The sequence below is a fragment of the Pygocentrus nattereri genome, chromosome 14 (genome assembly GCF_015220715.1).
Source record: "Pygocentrus nattereri isolate fPygNat1 chromosome 14, fPygNat1.pri, whole genome shotgun sequence".
In the NCBI taxonomy this organism is placed as follows: Eukaryota; Metazoa; Chordata; class Actinopteri; order Characiformes; family Serrasalmidae; genus Pygocentrus; species Pygocentrus nattereri.
The window spans coordinates 14,548,160-14,572,032 of record NC_051224.1 but is presented as its reverse complement, the minus strand read 5'-3'; the positions used below and the strand labels follow the sequence as shown (position 1 = coordinate 14,572,032).

The window sequence follows — 23,873 nt, the reverse complement described above, 5'->3', positions numbered from 1 at the left end:
CAAAAGATGGCATTGACGTTGCTACCCCATGTAATACACTTGCATAGAGAAGGCAGAGTTTCTAGAACCGTCAATACATATCCATCCTTCAACTGAGTGAAGTTTTGGATTGTTTTGATCGTGAGAAGCAGAGTAAACAACCAATGCTATGGATCTGAAAAAGAAAGAGACAAAAATGTTGTAATAGAACACTTAAACTGAATATCTGGGGTGTTAAGTAAGGCTTTACAGATCGATGAGTTTGAGTTTGAGATCTGTGGAAGCAATAGAAGGCAGTAAAAATGCCGCAGAAACAGTTTCTTTCTGGAGTTTTTATATTTACAGTGGATGTAGGGCCTCACCAAACATCTTGGTTAATTTATGCACTCCAGAAAAATAAAATGAAAAAGGCCCAGTGTGTAGACTGTTTGGCATATTTAGTTGCTTCAGACTGATGTTTAAACTGTGAGCCTGAGTGGCTGCTGGATATTAGCTGAGGAGTTAGTGGAGTCACCTTAAGAACTTGTTTTGTTTTTTGAAACCTCTAACATTGCTTTGCATGTGTAAATATCCTTTTCCTGGGCAACTGACTGCAAGCACTTGAACTTATCTGGACGTGTGTGTGACACTACTTAAATGGGAACCCAAGGCTTCTTTCCTGCTCGTAGCCTCACACTACTGGTGACACCATGTTCCACTACATATGGTGACGACAGTGCACCACAACAGTATTTAAAAGGTTTTCTAGGAGCCCAGAAGATGCTTGAAGGATGACTCAAAAGAAGAGAGTTCCTCCAGAACCTGTCATGTGGTATGCTTCATGGAACCCAGTGAGGAAGTTATGAGTTCCTGCAAGAGCTTATAAATAGATGATTAAGGCTTCCTCCGTTAACCCTGTTACCCTTAGTTTTTAAAGTCTAGAGATTATTTTGGCGATTACTCAAGTGTATTTTTAGAGAAGAAGACCCAAACAATAAGAAAGGGCTTAAGGGCTTTGGAAACCCTTCATTTGATGCTCACCAACACCTGTTCAAACTGGATGCTGTTTTTGCTTCTGTTCTTTTCTTAAGTGAAATCTTTCATAACTTACAGATTATGACTTTTAATCCTCTGCATTTTAAACGTTGGCTCATGGAGTACCTGTCAGCCAATGCCAAGACTGACTTTCTTTGTCTTTGTTTTAAGCCTGTACTTAAAATTCCTCACTTCTGAAAGCTAGTGTGTCACATTATGCTTCAGATCCAGACCCAATCCTTTTGTTTCTGCTTCTTTTCCTTCTTCTGCCATTTCTTCGACTCCCTCTCTCCCTCTTTGTAATACTCTGCTTAAGTGTTATAAGTCAGTAAATCTCAACAAGGCTGCTCTAATCCGCTAAGAGTGTAATGGAGGGTGTCTGGGATTTGGAGATGTATTTTCTGTCTGTGTCTGTTTAGAAGATCATCACAACGCTGCTTTTGATCGTCCTTTTTCCTTTTTTCCTGTCCTTCACAGCTTCTTGGGAATAGTTTTCTGTCCATCAGTTGCTGTCTACGACCAGACATGTCCAGGAAACAGAAGTAAGAGAAATTCAATACAATCTTTTTAGTCCAAGCAAGTCCAGTTCTGCTAGAAAGACAGCAGGAATGGTAGAAAACTGATAGAGTGTATGTATTACTAACATCTGAAATAGGACAGTTCATTGTCTAGAGAGTTTTTAAAGTTTGTGAGTGCTGCTGTAGTAACATTTGATCTTGGCTTTTACAGTGGTTCTGTATTTATGGGACCCTTTAAATGCTTGTACGTAATGTGTGTATAATTAGCAGCATCACGTGTGTGTTCATCACTAATATAGACTCATTGTTTTGCATTGAGATCTAAATGAATGATTCTGTTAGGTGGCAGGAAAACCTGCTTGTCCGCCCAAATGCTGCTAAATCAAATCAGAAGAAGAGGAGGAAAGACCCCACACACCCTGCGGTATGTTGCTTCACCTCTGTCAATTGTAAAGTACTCTGTGATGGGCAACACAGAAAGAAATGTAATGAAGAGGCTATACACCAAGAAGGGATGTAGCTCCTTAATATATCAGTTCAGAGGTATAACTAGGCAGCTTAGCATTTTAGGTTTTCCCCGCTAAATATTCATCAGTTTTATATCACTGGTATCAAAGGAAAAACAAAATCTCAATTTTTCTGCTTCATTTGCACACATCAGCTTTCTTTAAATTCCATGATGGATAGACCAATAGAAATGCTCCACAATGACTTGGAATTAAATCCCTTTACATTACCTTACATTAAGAGAAACTAATATTTTGGTGTTCTCCTGTAAAGTTACTACATTGGAGATACATTTCTTTAGACAGCCTTGATATATATAAACTCTCAGTGCAACACATTTGTCTGGCTACATACCTATGTGAAATGGGCACCAGCGGTCAAATGACGTTACTATTTTTTGGTTCAGATTTAACATATTGGGGGAAAAACATAAGTTACACATTTTATACTTTGGTTTTTTCTTTTTTTTTTCTTCCCAATATGCTAAACCCAGCTACTAAGAAATTATGCATTATAATTTGCAGTAAAAATGTCATATTTACATCTGTCCACCATAGATGTGTTCGCTTATTTTCATTCAGACAATTAACAAAACAAGTCATTTTACTGGGGGAGTTAAAACGTTTGCATACGACTGTACAGAAACTGTATTAGACCATTGAATGTACACTACAGTAATAATACATTGTCTTATTTTAGTCTTTTTCCATGTAAATATGTAATTCTATGTAAATATCAAAAATTGACACTATTGCATATATTTTATCTACATACATGCATTGTAGTATGTTGACATATATGTTGGCATATATTTAAATTATGCACTTAAATCTGTTCAGCACCTATATTTTAAAACATCACATATATTGAACATATATTTTAAAATGAGCAAATACATGTATGTATAAATATATGTACATACATACAGGTTTAAAGAACCCAGACAGTTTTAGAGTGCTGCTCCTTTAAATGTCCACCTATAGAGCTCTCCTTCTTGAGTTTAATTACAGCTCTGACTGCTGCTTGCATCTTTCTGTCGGTTTGATTTACTGATCTCTTATCCTGTGCCTTGCTGGCTTTTTCTCTCTGCCTGCTTGCTGACAGTGGGCCATTTTGATCTTGTGTGTATGTGTAAGGGAGAAAGAGTGAGTAAGGCCTTGTGTAGTGTAATTAATTGCCTGGATGAAGTGCAGTTATTCATGTGGTTTGTCTGTGGGCTGAAGTGTTGGTCAGATGGAACATTAATGGAATTAACTTGGGTGATCCCATTGGGATTAACAGGAGAGTGATGGGTTCATAGAGGGGGAGGGCAACGGGCATGCAAAGCCAAGTTGCATTAGAAAAGCTCCGTGTGAGGAGAGCAAGCACTCTGTGTGTGTGTGTGTGCTGGCTTTTCCTTTCCTAGCAGCAGCAATTGGATTGCAGCGTGTATCTGCTTGCACAACCTGCCAAACTCTGAATAACCCTCTCTTGATGTGTCTCTATGTCTCTCACCCTCTTTCTCACTCTCTCTTTCCTACAGCTTGGCCTACCTAAGCAGACAGCAACTGAAAGAGGCCAAATGTCTAATGGCAGCACCAGTAGTATCAGTGATAGCAATAATAGCCTGAACACTAATAGCAGCAGTGCTAGTTGCAGTAGCATGAATGCTAGTAGCAGGGGTGGTAGTATCAATAGCAATACTAAGAGGAGTAGCAACAACTGCATAGCTTGCAGCACAGAAACTACAAGTGATGTTAGTAGTGTTATTAATAATGGTAGCAACAGCAATAGAGGCGCCAGTGTTGTCCACAGTGCTAGCACTTCAAGCAACAGTAAAGGAAGCAGTAGCATGAGTGGTGGAGGTAGAAGCACTAGTGCTAGTGTTAAAGGCAGCAGCATTAGTAACAAAAGAATGGAAACTGTGATGGGTGCTATGGAGGATAGCTCTCCACTGCCCTCCTCTGTAGGGAGGGGGCTTCAGGAAGTGGAGGCAGAGCTCAGTGGAAGAAGAAGGGACAGCAACACCAGCTCCCCCTGCAACTCCTCAGTCAGCTCCTGTCTCTCCTCACCGCTCAGCCAGCTACCCGACAGCTCTAACACAAATGGTAAGAACATAGAGACGGATGGGAAAGTGGGATCGTGTTTCACTTTTGCTTTTATTTAATGCTGTCACTATTGGCTGTATTAGTACTAGAGTAATCTATTGGTGAAAAACGAATAAAAAACAATCATGCAGAGACTGTCAAGGATTCTACTTTATTGGACAAAAGGTTTCTGAAAAAGCTTTTGAAAAGCTTTACAAACACTGTGTGGCAAAACTGCATAAGTAGATATAAGTGTCTACTTTTCTCTTAAGAATGTAAGAAGGTACATTTTAATGACTACTTTTTAATTGAATTAATTGTGTGATACTGTCTGCCCTGTTGTCTTTATCATTGTGGATTATTTTGAGGAATGATGTTTAGCAGTTCTACTGTATTAAGTAAATGAAGGGTGGTCTCTAAATTTTGTACAGTACTGTATATTTACCTGTAGGCACGTATTGTTGCAAAGTTGCTGAGGCGTACATCTTCATATTGTGGCCTTTTTAGCTGACCTAACTGCTGATTTGTTGGGAAAGTGTGCACTTAGTTAATGGGAAATCCATTTACTGCCCTCTTTTCCTATTCTGTCTCTCAGATGCTAAGAGTCGGCAAGGTATAGAGAGCGGTTATTCCTCTCTGGAGAAGACGAGATCCGACACTGAGGACAAACAGATGGGTTGTGACCCACATGACAGGTGTGAAGCTTCTGGGTCCTCAAACTCCCCCAAACCCTGCATATTGGGCTTCACCTCTCCATGAACCTCCCCACTCATTCTCTCACCCGGTTACAGTTCTCTGGGACCTGCTAGGGGTGGGTTTGAAGGTGTGGCAAAGTCTTTTGGCAGGGACAGATAGGTGATGCAGCACAGTAAAGTAGCAGGCACACATGTCAGGAAGACACATGCTCAGGTTTGGAAGACATGAAACACACAGAACACTCAGCCCTGGAAGAGAGGAAGTCCATCGTCTGTTTGGAAAACAGCGCAGGTAAGAGAAACAGGCACTGTTCAAGCACTACAGTATCCACATCAGCATAAAATACAATTCCAGCCTGTTTTGGAAGAGTTCCCTTAATTGAACCATGCATTTTACTTTCTTTAATAGTTTTATTCTGGCACTTTATTGTGCTGTATTCTTTGGATACGAAAAAGCTACAGTTGTGCTGTCTCTGTGATCTTTTTATGGAGAGGTGTGAATTGTTTACAGAGAAGGGGGTTCTCACCCCTCTCATTTCACACCTAACTGCTTGCTAGCAGCTCAACATAAAGTCACAACATTTCAAACACACAGAGAACCAACAGAGTTAATCTGGCAACAGAGTTATGGTAAAGCAATTTGGTTACAACACTGTGCACTAGAAGAATGGGGAAAATAGTATTAATGAATAACAATATATTAAATAATATTATATTTAATCACCCCCACCTACCGTCAACTAGCTCAGAAATACACCATTGTAAAGAGGGCAAAATGTATGAACATGTATAATTTCCAGTTCACAGTGACTTTACATACACATTAAACACAGAATAATCCTTGTACATTTCATATTTGTAACTTCAATAGTTAAAAAAATAGAACTTTCAGACTTTCAGCCTTGTCCACTTCATTTTATAATTTTTCTCAAATTTATTCCATGGTCACCTAAAATTAAGCAAACCCAAATATCAGTTTGTAATGTTGATTTTGTGGGTATTTACTGTCTGAGCAGATTACTATATTCAGGCAATCCTTATAGTGTATTTCGTAGTGTTGTATGTTTCTTATTTTGTTGTTTTTTGTTTGTTTGTTTGTTTTTCAGGACATCCTAACAGCTCTGTTCCCATCATTCAGCCCTACAAGCTTCCCATCAGCCACATTTTCTTGACCCATTACACTCTCTGACTGTCACATATTTCCATATTATGCTACATGTGCATTAGCTTAACTGTAAAAGTGTTGTTAAACAATTTCTGTTGTATTTTTTAGAAGATCTCAGGTGATTGAGCAGTTTGAGAAGGAAAATGGTGTGCATTCTCATGCCGAGGTATTTTCCTGTTCTTCTTCACCATCCTCTATCTCCTCTACTTCTGAACATAACCATGACAGAAGAGCTAGTCGCAGTGCTGCACAGGTATACAAAACTACAATAAACATCAACTGATGTGGTCCTGGTCCTTGTTCCTGATGTAGCTGTTGCTCAGTTATATGTCTGTCTGCAGGTGTTGGTCCAAAACCATGATGATTCTGGTATCACACAAACCTCTGCCTCCACCAACAGGCGCTCCAAGTCACTGGAGCGCAGTCTTGCTGAACACACCACCACAGTGAGTACAGCTGATTGAACACAGCATTAGTGGTGAGCTCTAATGATGATGAGGATGAAGCTAAAATAATAATGATAATAAAGTAATTATTATCAGTAATGATAATAAAAAGAACTTTAATTCATATAGCATCTTTCACAACCTCAAGGATGCTTTATATACATTATCTGGACAAAGAGAAAGAGAAAAAACACAACAGAAGAGTTATGTGGAGAAGTCAACCTGAAATCAAAAATGACCTTCTTTAATTTACTTCATGTTGCTGGTCAAATAAATTGCTGGACTATGCATGTGTTGGGGATTTGGAGACTTATTTAGCTTTTTTGTCCTCCTGAAGCAGTAATACCACTTCTTTTTTATTTTTCCCCATTTTTATACTCAATTTGGTCACATCCAATTCCACCCACTAGTTAGGACTCCCCCAGTCACATCATACCACCAGCGCTGGAAAGGCAAAGGCCTCCTCGCATCTTTTCAAACTGCCTCTAACAAAACATCATTTACATTTATGGCATTTTGCTGACGCTCTTATCCAGAGCGACTTACAATTTGATCATTTTATACAGGTAGGCCAAGGTGGTGTTAGGAGTCTTGCCCAAGGACCCTTATTGGTATAGTGTAGGGTGCTTGCCCTGGTCGGGGATTGAACCCCAGTCTACAGCATAGAAGGCAAAGGTGTTAACCACTACACTAACCAACCAGTGTACATCATTGTACAGTCACTGAATGCACTTGGAGGAAACAACCAATGTCATCTAACAGATGCCTGCGCTGACTAGCATTGTGCTGAGAGATGGGTGGAGACGGGGGCCATCCTACCCACCCAGACAGAGCGAGGTCAATTGTACTCTCTTGAACTCCTGGCCATGAGCCAGAGATGGCTGTAGCGTCACCAGGGATTGGGCTCACAATCTCCTGACGACAGGGTCAACACTTAAAAAGTTGTATCACTTACTTCTACTTACCCTTACTTCCCTCAGTTTTAACAGAAAATCTTACATAATGCAGCTTTAAGTGCAATTAAGTATATTTCATTTACAGAACAAAATTATTGTTTTTACCCATAATCTTTGATCATGACAGTGACTTTTGATTATGTCACTGTGTACCAGCAAGCGGTGCAAAATAATATTAACAAATCAATATTAACAAATCAACATCAAGTTTCACTTCCACCTCCCACCAGCCCCACCTATCATTAAGTGAAATGCTCAGCTAACTAATGTATTCTCTCTGAAATACATTAGAAGGAAAATGTGCAATTATTACAATTCGTGTTGACTTTTTGAAAGGGTGGAGTTGTCGCAGAGAGATCTGCTATGAAGTGATGAATGATAATAATGATAATGAGTATGAGTATGAATAATGAGTATGATAATGTTGATCTTCTGTCTTCTCAGCCTGACCTACTGAACTTTAAAAAGGGATGGATGACAAGGCTAGGAGAAGATGGCAAGGTAACTGAAATGTGTGCACCTGCTTGATCTTGAGCCCAACATGTCTATAAATGACTGTGCAGCAGTGTGAAATGTTTACTATTCTTATCTTGATGCAGTGGAGGAAGCATTGGTTTGTTCTAACTGACCAGTGTTTACGATTCTACCGGGACTCAGTTGCTGAAGAGGTATGTTTGCATGTCATGAAAGAAATACTGTTTATCTGAATGTCTGAGTCCCTCTAGCCCAGCGATCCAGTGTATTGATATAGCCATTGTTTTGATACAAGCACAATATCAACCATATCCTTATGTAGCAGATAGGGGGTTTTTACCATTAATTCTGCCATGCATTTTCAGACATAATCGACTCTGTTTACCAAAGCAAACAACTGTTGGCTACTGTAACTAAGTATAACTATGCTGGCTTATTAACTTCATGTATTAATGTAATGGTTATTACTTAAGAAAGAATCACTTAAATGGCCAGGTCCTTATTACACGCTTCTATCACCTAAGATTAGCTAAGCCAGTGTGCATTGAAACCCACGTAGTTACTGATTAATAAGCCTTAGTATGTAATAAGTGTGAGATTTTCACATGTTAATGTGATAAACTATTAAAGCTACTAATTTTTTTATGCTATTAATGCATTCTATTAGGCTGACTCTTCAAACTATCCATAGTTCCACCCTAAAGCCTAGCTGCTGATATGCTGATGCTATGGTTCTGGCAGCCTTCTCTTTTCAGCTTTTGGCAGCTTCAGCTGATGGTGGACTTTAAAAAAAAGATATTTCCAGCTGCCTCCATGCCATGAAGTTGCCTTTAAAGTGTTATGTAAGCAAACCACAGCAGCAATGTCTGGACAGTGCTCACTGGAGAATCATGATAAAACAACAACCTTCTAATTAAAAAAAGCAACAGGAATGTGGAAAACTAGCTCTCCTTGAGACAAAACATAAGTTAACAAGAGCGAGAAGGCTACAATAATTGGAACATTCATACACTGTTACTGATGAAAACTGGAAACTGTTCCCCCCTTATTTTCATGTTCACCCTGAATTCAAATGATTTTATGTTCCGGCTCAAGCTGAATTATTGAAAATTATAGACATATTCAGATGGAACTTATTTGTCCACTCATATAGCTATTTCTAAATACACTGATTTTCAGATGGACAGAAGTACATTTCTAGGCTCAAATTAGCAAATGCAACAAATGCAAGTTATCGTTATTAACCACAGAAAATAATGTGATTAATTGCAATTCATTATTTTAATTATTTGACAGCTCTTATTTATAATAATCATTTAATAAATGAATCTTGTGGATATGACATGGGTACGAAAATGGCCTCATTCACATAGTTGCTGGCCACTGCCATGAGTGCTGGAGTCATTGCTTGTACTTTGTTATATTCCAGGCTGCTGATCTGGATGGTGAGATCAACCTGTCCACTTGTTATGACATCACCGATTTTCCAGTGCAGAGGAACTATGGCTTTCAGATTCATGTGAGTACAAATAAGCCCCTTGTGCATGTTTTGATTGGACTATGAGTGAGAGGTGTGACATTAATTTCTCTATTTACAGACTAAAGATGGAGTTTTTACACTGTGTGCAATGACTTATGGGATACGTCGGAACTGGATTCAGGCCGTTTTGAAGAATGTTCGACCAGGTGTCGCTCCTGATGTCGCAAGGTAACAGTTTCAGCCAGTTATCAGTTAGGGAAATCCTCCCTGTGAAAGTGCAGCAAAATCCTATACTTATTTTTTAAATAAGTATACAAACCCATTGCTGATATTCTTTTATTTCTGCCCATTTCTTTCTTTCTTTATGCTACACAAGGAAAAATGCTTCTAAAATATCAAGGTCTGGACGCATATACAAGTGCTTTCTTTGCTGCAGACTGTGTCTGAGAGGCACGTTGTGTGATATATTTTAATTTTTAATTTTTTTTTTTTTTAGTGCTTTCCCTCAAAAGGCGTCTTTGAGTTCGCTTCCTGGAAATAAAGACTCCTTCTCTTTAAACACTTCCTGTTCGGAGGTGGAGAAGCGGAGCCGTGTCAGTGAACGTCGTAAAGAGGGCCGTTATAAAACATTTGATTGGGCAGAGTTTCGTCAGAGGCAACAGAAAAGGGAGGACTTCAGCAGGCAGTCATATAGCAGAGCAGAGCCAGCTTGTGTCCCTCTTGCACCTGCATCGTCTCCTGAAGAACCTAGCCGCACCTGGACCAGCGAGGAACCCACAGACACAGGGAAGAATTACCTTTTTGAAAGAAAGCTCCATTTACAGACTCCACAAGTGACCACTGACACTCCCACCAACTCAATGCCATATACTGATGCTTCCATTCATACGGCCTCTGAACAGAGTGGTCAAGAGAGAGAAGTTGATGGTGTGGGTGTCTTCAGTGACATTTCTAATGCACAGGTGGAAACTGAACCTGAGGAAGAGAAGAGAAAGGTACCCTTATTGGAGTAAATCAGAGTAATAGTAATTAGCCCGTGTGACATGAAGTGCAGTCAATCAACCAAGACATGTCAGAGTGCACTGGGGCAAAGAGGCTAATTGGACAATAGTGTAGACACAAATAAAGTACAGACTTTAAGCTGGCTGCAACTGTTATGTTTGGCTTTGTGAATTACCTTTGTCCATTTTTATATATACAGTAATTTGCAAATGTTTAAACCTCCCCATCCAATTTAATGCTTTGTTGACATCAAAATTAAATCAAATTTCAGGACACAATTAAAATTTTTTTAGTTTTATCCTAATATCTTATATGCATGCATGCAGCTGCAATGCAAATTGGTAGTGTACTCCATTATTTTTATTCAGGAGAACTGCAATTCAGTATTTCAGAAAGAATGAGTTCCTATGGAGCTTTTGTGAAACTTATTGTCTCAACGCAGAACAGCATACAATATTTTAACATTAAATATTTTTGAATGCGTTCTCTAAATATATGAATTTCAGTGATTCAGTGTCAGCAAGTGTGTACTGCATTTGTCGGCTAGTGAGCCAAGCAGCCAACCAATTCAGTAGCCGTAATGCTAGCATCATACGGCCCAAAACCTGTTTGCTGCAGAAAAATGGAAAGATACTGGAAGGCTTCATGTAGACTTTCTCCCTTCACTCCTATTCACTGAGGATCAAGTGTGCCCTCTAGTATTTGCAGTCTTGTTTTTGATATAATGGGAGAAATAGGAAGATTCTGGTAAATCCTGCCATTACTTGTTGGTACATTACCATCACAGCTTCACCAAACTTATTCATGACATGTTGGCAAATTGACTACATTTGAAAAATAATTAATCTTAATAAATTTTAATACATGTGTGGTGAACCACAGTTCTGGATGGTCAGAATCTAGCAAAATTTGGTGATTAAGAGCAGAAAAACTGCGGGACAGGGCTGCAGTTTGTCTCCCCTGTTTAAAATGATGAAAGTGCTTTCTCTGCTAAGGACTGAATAAAACACCGAATAACAGTTTCATCCAGCCAGCTTACATGCCTGACATATTGCTGCTTTATTAATAGTAGTTCATCATTTTATTACAGACTGATTATTCCACCTCACCATCGCCAGCATCATTCTCTTCATCCTCAGTGCAGACGGAGTTGGAGTGGGGGGTGGAGATTCAGACCCTCCGCAGTGAACTGAAGGCAGAGCAGGAGAGAAGTGAGAAAGAGGTGAGGGAGTTAAAACTCTCAAAGGCCCACCTGCAGGCCGAGTTGAACGATGGTCAGGACCACTTACATGAGACAGAGTCAAAACTGCAGAATGCAGAGGCCACCTTGAGGGAAAGAGATGATGCTCTAGAGCAACTGTGCAGTCGCTTGGAAGAGGTAACAGGACGTTTGAAAGCAACAGAAGAGGCACAAGCTCTTAAAGATGTCCGTCTGGAGAGACACTTGCGCCTCCTGCAGGAGAGTCAGGAGAGGGAAAGGAGAAGCCTTAGTGATAGTCTTGACCATGCAGAGAAACGTGGGAAGGAACTGGAGGAGCGGCTGCAGCAGATGGAAGCAGAGCTGCAAAATGTGCCTATGGTAGACAGAGTGGAGGAACTGGAGAGGAGGTGCCAGGAATTGCAGAACCAGCTGGAAGAGTCAGATAATGAGGTTGGCCGGCTGCAGGCACGGCTCCGGAGCGAGGAGACACTGTATTATGATATGGAGCATGACTATGAACGAGTGTGTGAGGAGCTGGAGTGTGCACGTGGTGCCCTACAAGATTACGAGAGAGTGTGCGAGGAACGCTTTGGAGCCCAATTGGAGCAGCAACAAAGGGAGCTAAACAGGAAGGAGCGTGAGCTACAAGAGGTGCTTGTCAAAATGGCTGCCTTGGGTACCAGTTTGGAAGAGACTGAATGCAGGCTGAAAGAAGCTCAGAGCCATCTTCAGAAGGGCTGCATGACTCAGGATGGGCCAACTGAGGGACAAAGTCTGCCAGGCAGTTCAGACATTGGGCAAATGGTCAAAAACAGCAGGCACACTGGAACAGAAATGCAAACAGTTGCTCAGGGAGATGAATCGGAGAGAGTGATCTCAGTGATACAAGCATTGGAGAGCAAGTTATGTGACACAGAACAGAGGCTCAGAGAGATTACCATGCATCTGCAGCAGCAGCAACAACTTAATGCTCTCAATGGTGAAAGTCGGTGGAACATACAAAAATCCCCTGAGTCCCTGAGTGCTGAAGATACATTAGATGACCTAGATGTAAAGCAGGGTGGTCAAGCATTGCATTGCCTGCAGGGGATCATGCTGGAGAGGACTACTGCTAATACTAATGTTACTATGATTGCTAATGGAATGATCAAATCTGATATCCAACGAGACCTGCAAAAAGGGAGTGGGAGTTCAGAGAGGCGATTAAGTCTAGGCATGGCTAGCAGGATCCTGTCTCTGGAGGTACTGGTGATTCAAAGGCTGGCTTCTGCACTAGAGCATCCTAGCAGGGAGCTGCTTCAGAAACTCTTCAATCTGCAAGTGCAGGCACAAGCACTGAGAGATGCTCAAGATGGGAACCCTGAAGGAAACTATTCACGGTTCTTCACTTGCTATCAAGAACTGGATGAGACAAGTGGGTTCACTTTGGGTCAGATTGATATCTCCAGACTATGTGTGAGAGCAGAACTAGCATACCTTACATACAACCTCCACCGATATAACTCAGAAGAACAGCAGGGATCAGATGCCTTTAATCCCTCTCCCTGGCTTGTGTCTGAAGTCACACCACCTGGTACCAGAAGAGAAACGGGCTCGAAGCCAAATTTCAGGCTAGCCGACATCAGCCCTCCTGAACTAGCCCCATACAGCGAGCAGATCCAAAAGGGCCCAGAAGAGGAGCTCTGTCCAAGGGACACTGAGCTTCAGTGCACAGTCAGTGAGAGCCTTGCAGCAGAGCTGCGCTTGCAGGCCCAGTCGATTCAGACCCTCTCCGTCCTGCTGCAATCTGAGGATGGTGATGTAGACATGCTACCTGAGCTTCCTCCAGCTGTCCTGCACACTGTCCTGTCCCGGGCCACTCTGGTGTATGTAATGAGTCGTTTGCGCTTGTTTCTACAACAAGAACTTCATGTAATACGAGAGCAGCGGGAGCGGGCCATGTGTGAGTGCCGTGCTGTGTGCCGCAGTATGGAGGCACTTTTTCAGGAGCAGACTCAGCGCTACGAGGAGAAGCTACGCGAGGGTCGCGTGGTCATCGAAATGGCTGAGCTGGGGCGCGTCTCTGCAGAGACTGATGCCCAGATAAGGGGGCAGGAGGTGCAGCGACTGGAGGCAGAATTTGAAGAGAAGCTCCAGGAGCTTCAGCGAATCCATGAGGAGGAGATGACTCGTCTTCATGCATACTACACCCAGAGCCGGCCGCGTGCCTTGACCCCCTCAGACTCCAGCGATGGAGATGAGAACAGTTGTGTGAGTGCTTTGAAAGAGCGAATTAGAGAGTTGGAAGCACAGGTTGGCTGTTTGGAAGATGAGCTCCGTAGCGGAGATGCTCACTCCCTGAGACAAGCATATGAACAGGAGCTGGAGACCCTGAAGGTACAAACACACGTCTAAGGCTGCAGTGATTTGTTAATGAAGTCAAAACTAATAATGAAAGAATTTTTGAAGTGCCATTTTATTGTTTGCTTAAAAAGTTCAGTTGTGTTTATATGATACATGTGGCCATTCTGACAGACTCCAGGCATTGGGGGTAATTTGGCTTCTATTGCTTTGATGCACTGGAAAAGAAAAAAATTACAGATAGAGCTTTGAATGATGATGTTATAAATATAAGCCCAAAACTTCTCGTCATTTTCTCAAACTGCATCCTGGCCTTCAATAAGATTGTGCAGACTTGTAGATGTAGTCTGTGGCTTACTGTGAACTATGTGAAAATGAGCGAAACATCACCATAGTTGAACACTGCAGGCCGTTGCTTTTGTTTGGAAAATATTTTGGTACTAACTGATTTCTAGTGTTTGGTTGCAATGTTACACTAAAAGGGGAAATTTGGACACCAAATATGTCTTGGCTGATCATGTACATCTGGGATAACTGGAAAGTTGGGTAAAATTCATTTTTTGTGGAACTATTATTTTAATGTTGCCCTATGCAAACAAGCACATTGATTGTGACAAAGTAATAGACTATACAACCTGTTTTTACTACTACAGCAGTGCAGTTAGAGCCCGCTCTGCACCAGGCTACAGAACAATCATTAGAATATATTGCAAAACAATCATTATGTGTTAAACAGAAATAATTAGAGGTAGATTTGTTCTGCATGTGTAAATGCATTGAGAAAAAAAAAAAAAAAAAAAAAAAAATATATATATATATATGTATAAAATAATAATAGGAATACACTGTCCTATTAAAAAGCTATTTTTTCTACAGGGCAAGTTCTTATAATGTCCCCTTGCTTTGAAGGCCATACAACCTTAGTTGTTGGTTCTGATTTGTTTCACATGTGTAGGCTACTTGTGAACTTGGCTTCAGCAGTATGGAACAGAGCCATCAGAGAGTGATTGAAGAGATGCAGCGGCAGCACCAGATAGAGGTGGAACGACTAACAGAGGAGAGAGAGAGAGTACTGCAAGAGGAAACCAACGCTACCATTGCAGGTATTACTCTACCAGTACTATTCTTATGCACAACATGCAGTATAAGGCCATAAGTACAACCCCAATTCCAATGAAGTTGGGACATTGGGAAAACATAAATAAAAACAGAATACAATGATTTGCAAATCCTTTTCAACCTATATTCAATTGCATACACTACAAAGACAAGATATTTAATGTTCCTACAGATAAACTTTATTCTTTTTAGCAAATATTTACTCATTTTGAATTTGATGCCTGCAACACGTTCCAAAGAATTTGGGACAGGGGCAACAGAAGACTGGGAAAGTTGAGGAATGCTCAAAAAACACCTGTTTGGAACATTTCACAACATGCAATTGCAAGGAATTTAGGGATTTCATCATCTACAGTCCATAATATCATCAAAAAATTCAGAGAAGTTGGAGAAATCTTTGCAAGTAAGCGGCAAGGCAGAAAACCAACATTGAGTGCCCGTGACCTTCGATCCCTCAGGCAGCACTGCATTAAAAACCGACATCATTCTGTAACGAATATTACCACATGGACTCAGGAACACTTCAGAAAACCACTGTCAGTGAACACAGTTTGTCGCTCCATTTACAAGTGCAAGTTAAAACTCTGCCATGCAAAGCGAAAGCCATATATCAACAACACCCAGAAATGCCGCTGGCTTCTCTGGGCCCGAGCTCATCTGAGATGGACTGACGCAAAGTAGAAAAGTGTTCTGTGGTCTGACGAGTCCACATTTCAAATTGTTTTTGGAAATCATGGACGTCGTGTCCTCCGGGCCAAAGAGGAAAAGGACTGTCTGGATTGTTATCAGCGCAAAGTTCAAAAGCCAGCATCTCTGATGGTATGGGGGTGTGTTAGTGCCCATGCCATGGGTAAGTTGCACATCTGTGAAGGCACCATTAATGATGAAAGGTACATACAGGTTTTGGAGCAACATATGCTGCCATCCAAGCAACGTCTTTTTCAGGGGCGTCCCTGCTTATTTCAGCAAGACAATGCCAAGCCACATTCTGCACGTGTTACAACAGCGTGGCTTCGTAGTAGAAAAATGCGGGTACTAGACTGGCCTGCCTGCAGTCCAGACCTGTCTCCCATTGAAAATGTGTGGCGCATTATGAAGCGCAAAATACTACAACGGAGACCCCGGACTGCTGAACAACTGAAGTTGTACATCAAGCAAGAATGGGAAAGAATTCCAACTACAAAGCTTCAACAATTAGTGTCCTCAGTTCCCAGACGCTTATTGAGTGTTGTTAAAAGGAAAGGTGATGTAACACAGTGGTAAACATGCCCCTGTCCCAACTTCTTTGGAACATGTTGCAGGCATCAAATCCAAAATGAGTGAATATTTGCAAAAATATGAACATTAAATATCTTGTCTTTGTAGTGTATTCAATTGGATATAGGTTGAAAAGGATTTGCAAATCATCGTATTCTGTTTTTGTTTATGTTTTACACAACGTCCCAACTTCATTGGAATTGGAGTTGTATGTGGGCACCCAGCCATCACATCTGTATGAGATTGTTGAACATCCTATTCCAAAACCATCAGCATTGATATAGTGCAATAACAGCCTTAACTCTTCTGGGGAGGCTTTCAACAAATGTTCTGCATGAATCTGTGCCTATTTATTCAAAAGAGCATTTGTGAGGTCAGGCACTCATGTTGGATGAAAAGACCTGGCTTGTAATTGACATTCCTGTTAATTCCAAAAGTGTTTAGTGGGATTGAGATCAGGGGTCTGTGCAGATCACTGGAGTTCCTCTAAGCCATACTTGTCAAACCATGTCTTATGGACCTCGCCTCCATATATATATTTATTTTGTTTGTGTAAATTTAGCTATTGAGGCCATGCGGAAAGCTCATAAGGAGGAGCTGGAGAAAAGTCAAAAGGCCCAGCAAAGTGGAGCCAACACAGACATCAGCAAGCTGCGAGCCCAGTTTGAGTGAGTGTGTGGATTAGATTTCACCTCTTCTCATGTGGCTATTTAAAGGGGAATTCCACCAGATATTTAAAATGTATGCGTAATTCAATAGTGGAGTTGTAAACTAAGTCATTCACCACAATCAGAATGCTTTGATGTGAATTGTTTTAATATACAGGAACTTACAGATTCACATTTTGCCACAGTGGTGGTGATAGGAACCAGGTGTTATGGCCAGTGGTGGACAGTAACTAAGTAAATGTAATGAGTTACCTTACTTAAGTAGTTTTTTCTTGTATCTGTACTTTACTGTGCCCTGCGATGGACTGGCAATCTGTCCAGGGTGTATCCTGCCTTCCACCCAATGACCGCTGGGATAGGCTCCAGCACCCCCCCCGCGACCCTGAGGGAGAAGCGGCTTAGAAAATATGTGTACTTTACTGAAGTATTTCCATTTTGGGTGACTTTTTACTTTCACTCCACTAAATTTCAAAGTCAAATATCTTACTTTTCACTCCACTACATTATGTGAAATTTGTCGTTCCTTTTGGTTTATGTGCATATAAAAATCAAACATGTCAAAACGAAAGAAGCACAAATCAAGAACACCAATCAGGCACAGCACGCACTTTGTTTTGATCTTGTTTTGACCTGTTGGACATACCGAACCAGTGCAAGCACACGGTTCAACATCAGTGCAGCAGCGTCAAATTTTGGGAGTCTCTATTAAACCTAATTGAAGGAACTAACCTAACTTTGTGTAAATAGACCACAGTATAGAAATATGTACACATATGTAGTTGTGACTGGCGAGTCTTTTTTCTGAATTTATACAAACACTATTTCATTTTGTAGTAAATTAGTTTTGGCTGGTTTATGTTTATGAACAGAGACCTACAGTTGCAATATAGTAAAGGAAAACTCATTTGTGATCCTGTTTAAAGCCAGTTTTTATTAAACTTCAACTTGTTACTAAGTTGCAAATAAATCTTAAACTTAAACTTTGCTTGTTTGCAGAAAGTTATTTCACAGCCTCTTGGTTCTATATGATGGAAATTGTTTGCCTTCAGTTTTTTGTGCTTATTTTATAATTTTAATAGACATCAGCATCAGACTAATTATATTCTATTAAAAGACTGGTTTACCAAGAGTGACACTGGAGTATTTTCACCTAAAATGAGATAATGAAGTGAGAGTCTTGTTAAAAAATGATAATAGGACATTAGAGCCGTAATCAGTCTTTCAGTACTTTTACTTTCAATACCTAAGTAAATTTGAAGGCAAATACTTTTGTACTTTTACTCAAGTGGAGGTCTAAAGTGAGGAACTTCTACTTTTATCTCAGAGAGAAAAAAAATTGTAAAATTTCTGTACTATCTACTGACTATTTTGCCTTACAATCCATGAATGTATTCTCAAATGTGTTTTAAGCCAAAACCTTACCTCAAACTTATCATGAAACAGTGACAACTCAGACATCAGACATACAAACATATCTGGAACCACTTTGTATAATATCAATTCTGACGTTTCTCTAGAATGGAGCATTTCTTATCAAATCGCTGACTTTGTTTAGATTTTAATGGTTTGATCATGTAGAAAAATTGAACTGTGGAATTCCCCTTTAAGGAAACTTTGTCTGTTTCTTAAGATTATATATCAAGTGCTCTTGAGTTGTACTAGTATTGTATTTGTGTGTGCGTTTCACAGTGTGGAGCTAGAGTCACTGCACAGAGAGCTGGAGGTGTTGTCTGAGCAGTATTCTCAGAAATGTCTCGAAAATGCCCACCTGAGCCGAACTATAGAGACAGAGAGACAGGCTCTTAGCTCCACAGAGAGAGAGAACCAAGAGCTCTACAAACGCAATACGGTGAATACCTCAGCAGCACACATAAACACTTATATGAACACATTCCTTGCTAGATAGTATATTGATGCAGCTTTTAGAGGCATTAAATGCTTCCAATGTTTGGTTGCTATAGCCACCACTGTAATCTGCCTGTCTCAGAGCAGTCCAAAGAGCCACAATTTTCGGTCAACGAAATGACTTACTTAAAAAGTTCCATAATTTTTACAGTGTGTTGTGTAGGAGTGGACAAGTACAGATAAACCGTACTTTAGTGAAAGTGTGTAAGAAACTCCTGTACCAACATTTTGCAACAGTAAACGTTTTTTTTTTATTATTTTAATTAATAAAGTGTTCTTTGTGGGATGTGCTGATGTGTTGTTGATGGCTGTGAGGCTATACTGATCCAGACTAGAGATGCACTGAAATGAACATTCTTGAACGAAATTGAAATTCAGGACACACTCGGCCACAACCACCACAAACGAAAAGCGACATGAATTACTGATAAAAATATATAATACGTAAAAAACATTAAATAAACTTACTAAAACGATTACAGTATTTTTTACAATACTGTATTTTACAGTACAATTACAATTTTACAGTAATTAAACAATGATTACTCATTTTGAATTTAATGCCTGCAACATGTTCCAAAGAAGTTGGGACAGGGGCATGTTTACCACTGTGTTACATCACCTTTCCTTTTAACAACACTCAATAAGCGTCTGGGAACTGAGGACACTAATTGTTGAAGCTTTGTAGGTGGAATTTTTTCCCATTCTTGCTTGATGTACAACTTCAGTTGCTCAACAGTCCGGGGTCTCCGTTGTCGTATTTGCGCTTCATAATGTGCCACACATTTTCAATGGGAGACAGGTCTGGACTGCAGGCAGGCCAGTCTAGTACCCGTACTCTTTCACTACGAAGCCACGCTGTTGTAACACGTGCAGAATGTGGCTTGGCATGGTCTTGCTGAAATAAGCAGGGACGTCCCTGAAAAAGACGTTGCTTGGATGGCAGCATATGTTGCTCCAAAACCTGTATGTACCTTTCATCATTAATGGTGCCTTCACAGATGTGCAACTTACCCATGCCATGGGCACTAACACACCCCCATACCACCAGAGATGCTGGACTTTGCGCTGATAACAATCCAGACAGTCCTTTTCCTCTTTGGCCCGGAGGACATGACGTCCATGATTTCCAAAAACAATTTGAAATGTGGACTCGTCAGACCACAGGACACTTTTCCACTTTGCGTCAGTCCATCTCAGATGAGCTCGGGCACAGAGAAGCCGGCGGCGTTTCTGGGTGTTGTTGATGTATAGCTTTCGCTTTGCATGGCAGAGTTTTAAATTGCACTTGTAGATGGAGCGACAAACTGTGTTCACTGACAATGGTTTTCTGAAGTGTTCCTGAGCCCATGTGGTAATATCCGTCACAGAATGATGTCGGTTTTTAATGCAGTGCTGCCTGAGGGATTTAAGGTCACGGGCATTCAATGTTGGTTTTCTGCCTTGCCGCTTACTTGCAGAGATTTCTCCACATTCTCTGAAACTTTTGATGATATTATGGACTGTAGATGATGAAATCCCTAAATTCCTTGCAATTGCACGTTGAGAAATTTTGTTCTTAAACTGTTGGACTATTTGCTCACGCAGTTGTTCACAAAGTGGTGAACCTCACCCCATCCTTGCTTGTGAACGACTGAGCCTTTCAGGGATGCTCCCTTTATACCTAATCATGACACTCGTCTGTTTCTAATTAACCTATTCACCTGTGGAATGTTCCAAACAGGTGTTTTTTGAGCATTCCTCAACTTTCCCAGTCTTTTGTTGCCCCTGTCCCAACTTCTTTGGAACATGTTGCAGGCATCAAATTCAAAATGAGTGAATATTTGCAAAAAACAATAAAGTTTATCTGTTTGAATATTAAATATCTTGTCTTTGTAGTGTATTCAATTGAATATAGGTTGAAAAGGGTTTGCAAATCATCTTATTCTGTTTTTATTTATGTTTTCCCAACGTCCCAACTTCATTGGAATTGGGGTTGTACTTTGGTATGATATTTAAAAACAATCATATATTTTTGACTCCTGGTGTTGTGCAGGAACTGAATAAGCGCTTGGTGGCTGAGCTTTCTCTCATGCAGTCTTATATGAACGGAGGAGTGGATCATGCACAACTCTCTCCAGGCAAAGACATCTATCAACTAGAGGTAAAGTCACTCAAATTCTCATTGCAGATGTAAATTATAGGACTCTGAACATACTATAACCTGCATTTTAACATCAACGTATCAGTGGAACACTGGAATATAATACAGATTGCATTATATATCATGCTAGAGGCAGCACATTGGTGGAAAACGTACAGATTGTACTGTGTACCTGATTATAGCCTTCTTTGTTTACTAGTGGCGGTGTTCACAGTATGTTGAGTGTAGGTAACAATGTTACATATTAAAAATAATACAATAAATACACTGTATGTGTGTATAGGTGACTCTGAGGGTAAAGGAATCAGAAATCCAGTGTCTGAAGCAGGAGATCAGCTCACTGAAGGAGGAACTGCAAGCAGCAAACAGAGTAACATTTTTTCTTCCATTCTGATCTTGCTGGTGCAAAATGATGTATATAAACTGTATATTATAAACTGTGTACTAGAAACTATATATGTGATTTTGCAGTTTCTTTTTCCATGACTCTTTTTGTGTGTGTGGTTTTGTGTGTATGTGTGTGTGTGTGTGTGTGTGGTTTTGTGTGTATGTGTGTGTGTGTGTGTGTGTGTGTGTGTGTGTGTCTGCTCAGCATGCTAAGAAGCTTCTAAATGAGTTGAGTGTTTTAGGAGCCAAATGTCCAAGTGACAGTGTTAAACACACAGCCGAGCATTCCAGCTTTCAGAGCTACAAATATGGTGAGTAAACACAATTGTGAACTTACATGGACAGTGCACAAATCAGAGACCACCATTTATTTAGTTAGTTTTCAGTCAAAGCAGCGATTATGTTCAAATAATTGTTGAGTTTAGGTGTTTCAGCCACACTTACTGCTAACAGTTGTGTTAAATCAAGCACATAGCCGTGCAGTCTCAATAGACAAACTCTGACAGTAAAATGGCTTGTTCTAAAGAGGTCAGTGATGTTAAACATAGCACTGTCATAGGATCCTACCTTTGGAATGCATAGTGCCAACAGCAAAGTTTGGCGGAGGAAGGATTAAGGTTTGAGGCTGTCTGAGGGTTTAGGTGAGGCTCCTTAGTACCAGTAAAGGGTAATGTTAATACTGCAACATTATAAAACATTTCCAACAACTATATGCTTCCAACATTGTGGCCATGAGTTTGATATGGAGGAATGTCAGTGGCCTGCACAGAGCCCTGACTTCAACCCCACTGAACACCTTTGGGATGAACTGGAGCATCATTTGCGAGCCAGGCCCTCTCGTCCAACATCAGTGCCTATCCTCACAAATTTTCTTTTGACTGAATTGGCATAAATTCCCAAAGACACTTCAAAATCTTCCGAAGGGACTGAAGGCTGTTACTGCCACAAAGGAAGGGGCATAAGCTTATACATATCATATAAGCTTGTGCTTAAGTAGGTGTGATGGTGAGGTGTCCACACATTTTGGCCATATAGTAAAGATAATCCACTTGCTTAAAGTAAATCAAGTAAATAAAGTAAAAAAAATTGTGATAATAAAGGAGCTTCCAAAACTAGAGTTCAAAAATTATTGAAAGACAGAGAGAAAATGGGACTCACAACAACAATGCACCATGGAGACCACTGAAACAGACCCATCAAATAAACCACAGTAAAAGCTTTCATCTTTGAGAGGAGAAAATGAAGCCCTTAAATCTGAAAAAAAAAAATCCATCCTTACTCTGTGACAAGACAACTCAACACTATGAGTCTGAAAGGAGCTGTCAAGAAGTCTCTACTGAGAAAAGAAATAGACTAAAAAAGAAGAAAATTTGCAGATCAAACAAGAACTGTCTACCCCAGAGTCCAGACCGCAACATCACTGAACTTTTGTAGCTTGGAAAAATGTCCCTGTAGATTTTTTTGAGAAGAGACACAAAATACTGATACTTTTGATATTATATTTATACTGTATGTTGATTGGCAAGTTTTTGCCTTTTTTCCTGACACTGAAAAACTGGATAGCTTGTACTTAATGGGCATTTTGACCAGTAATAAATGAACGGTGGTCTCAGATTTATGCATAATGCTGTACATCTCTCCAAAGAAACAAACATTAATGATGCATGTGTTGCAGATTTGAAGTCCAGAAGTAATCCTGACTTCATGAGGGAGCGCTCTAAACGAAAGCAACCTACCAGATCAAAGGTTAGGCCACTGAGCAGCCTTTGGGCATAGTAAGTGGCACTGACAGTGCAATTTATAGAATCTTAATTCACTCTCTTTCTTTCTCTCTCCCTATTTTCCTCCCCAGAGTCTAAGGGATGGCCTCTCTGTTCAGGAGAGAATGAAGCTTTTTGAATCAGACGACAACAGAAAGACCTAACCGTGTGCCTGTGCTCATGTTTGCATGCACTTTTCATGACTGTCTCTCTTAGTTTGTTTTACAAGGGTTTAGAAATGTAACATTTAATACACAATAGTGGATGGACTGTAATTTCTTTTTTTCTTTTTTTTTTTTAATGGTTGAGCTTTAACTTAGATTTGTCCATCAACAGGGCAGGATCTTCTTTGATTGGTGCTTTGAGGAAGATGATCTGTGCCATCACACAAGTCATATTATTATTGTATGTTCACATTTGTTGTAGTTAATTATAAAACTTTACACCTGCTTGATTTTCAGTGTTTATGAATAAAATCAAGATCCTCTTGTCTTTAACGCTGTTTTTCATTTTCTCTGTATCACAGATGTAATTAAACATTAGCAATATTTTGAATGAAAGAACACAAAGGCGAGAACTACAATGCTTCAGTTTGTATTCAGTGAATACTTCAGTTTGTTCCTGTGATAACTCAGTCAGACTGTTGGAAATTTGTGAGTACCTGAGTTGGAGAGGGTGGTTCATCGTGGTAGAGAGTGGTGATCTTGCAGGGTTGACCTGTTTCGCTTTGTTTGATTGTGAAGATCAGCATGTCTGTGTTGAAAATTGTAAGGTCAGGCAAGTCAGGATAG

The 23,873-nt window shown here is 40.3% G+C and overlaps 1 protein-coding gene across 3 annotated transcripts; it reads left to right on the top strand.

Moving 5' to 3' along the window:
- The first annotated feature begins 1,400 nt into the window (after positions 1-1,400).
- On the top strand, positions 1,401-23,579 carry LOC108413942 (myosin-11). Of its 3 annotated transcripts, none has more exons than XM_017686671.2 (21): positions 1,401-1,535; positions 1,854-1,935; positions 3,541-4,105; positions 4,680-4,779; positions 6,056-6,197; positions 6,286-6,390; positions 7,791-7,847; positions 7,946-8,014; positions 9,250-9,339; positions 9,419-9,528; positions 9,677-9,700; positions 9,797-10,295; positions 11,393-13,879; positions 14,799-14,946; positions 16,782-16,887; positions 18,577-18,736; positions 20,828-20,935; positions 21,219-21,305; positions 21,528-21,633; positions 22,998-23,068; positions 23,175-23,579. In XM_017686671.2, the coding sequence occupies exons 1-21, from the start codon at positions 1,519-1,521 to the stop codon at positions 23,244-23,246; spliced, it is 5,205 nt and encodes a 1,734-aa protein (XP_017542160.1). In that variant the 5' UTR covers positions 1,401-1,518; the 3' UTR covers positions 23,247-23,579. The 3 variants fall into 3 exon arrangements, with proteins under 3 accessions (XP_017542160.1, XP_017542151.1, XP_017542169.1); XM_017686662.2 differs by having other exon boundaries at positions 6,053-6,197; XM_017686680.2 differs by lacking the exons at positions 1,401-1,535; positions 1,854-1,935 and having other exon boundaries at positions 4,075-4,105; positions 4,680-5,071; positions 6,053-6,197.
- Positions 23,580-23,873: the final 294 nt, after the last annotated feature.

Coding starts and splice junctions, on each gene's coding strand:
- LOC108413942 (XM_017686662.2), top strand. Junction 9,529..9,676: donor GTCGCTCCTGATGTCGCAAG/GTAACAGTTTCA, acceptor ATGCTACACAAG/GAAAAATGCTTCTAAAATAT. Junction 18,737..20,827: donor AGCTCTACAAACGCAATACG/GTGAATACCTCA, acceptor GGTGTTGTGCAG/GAACTGAATAAGCGCTTGGT.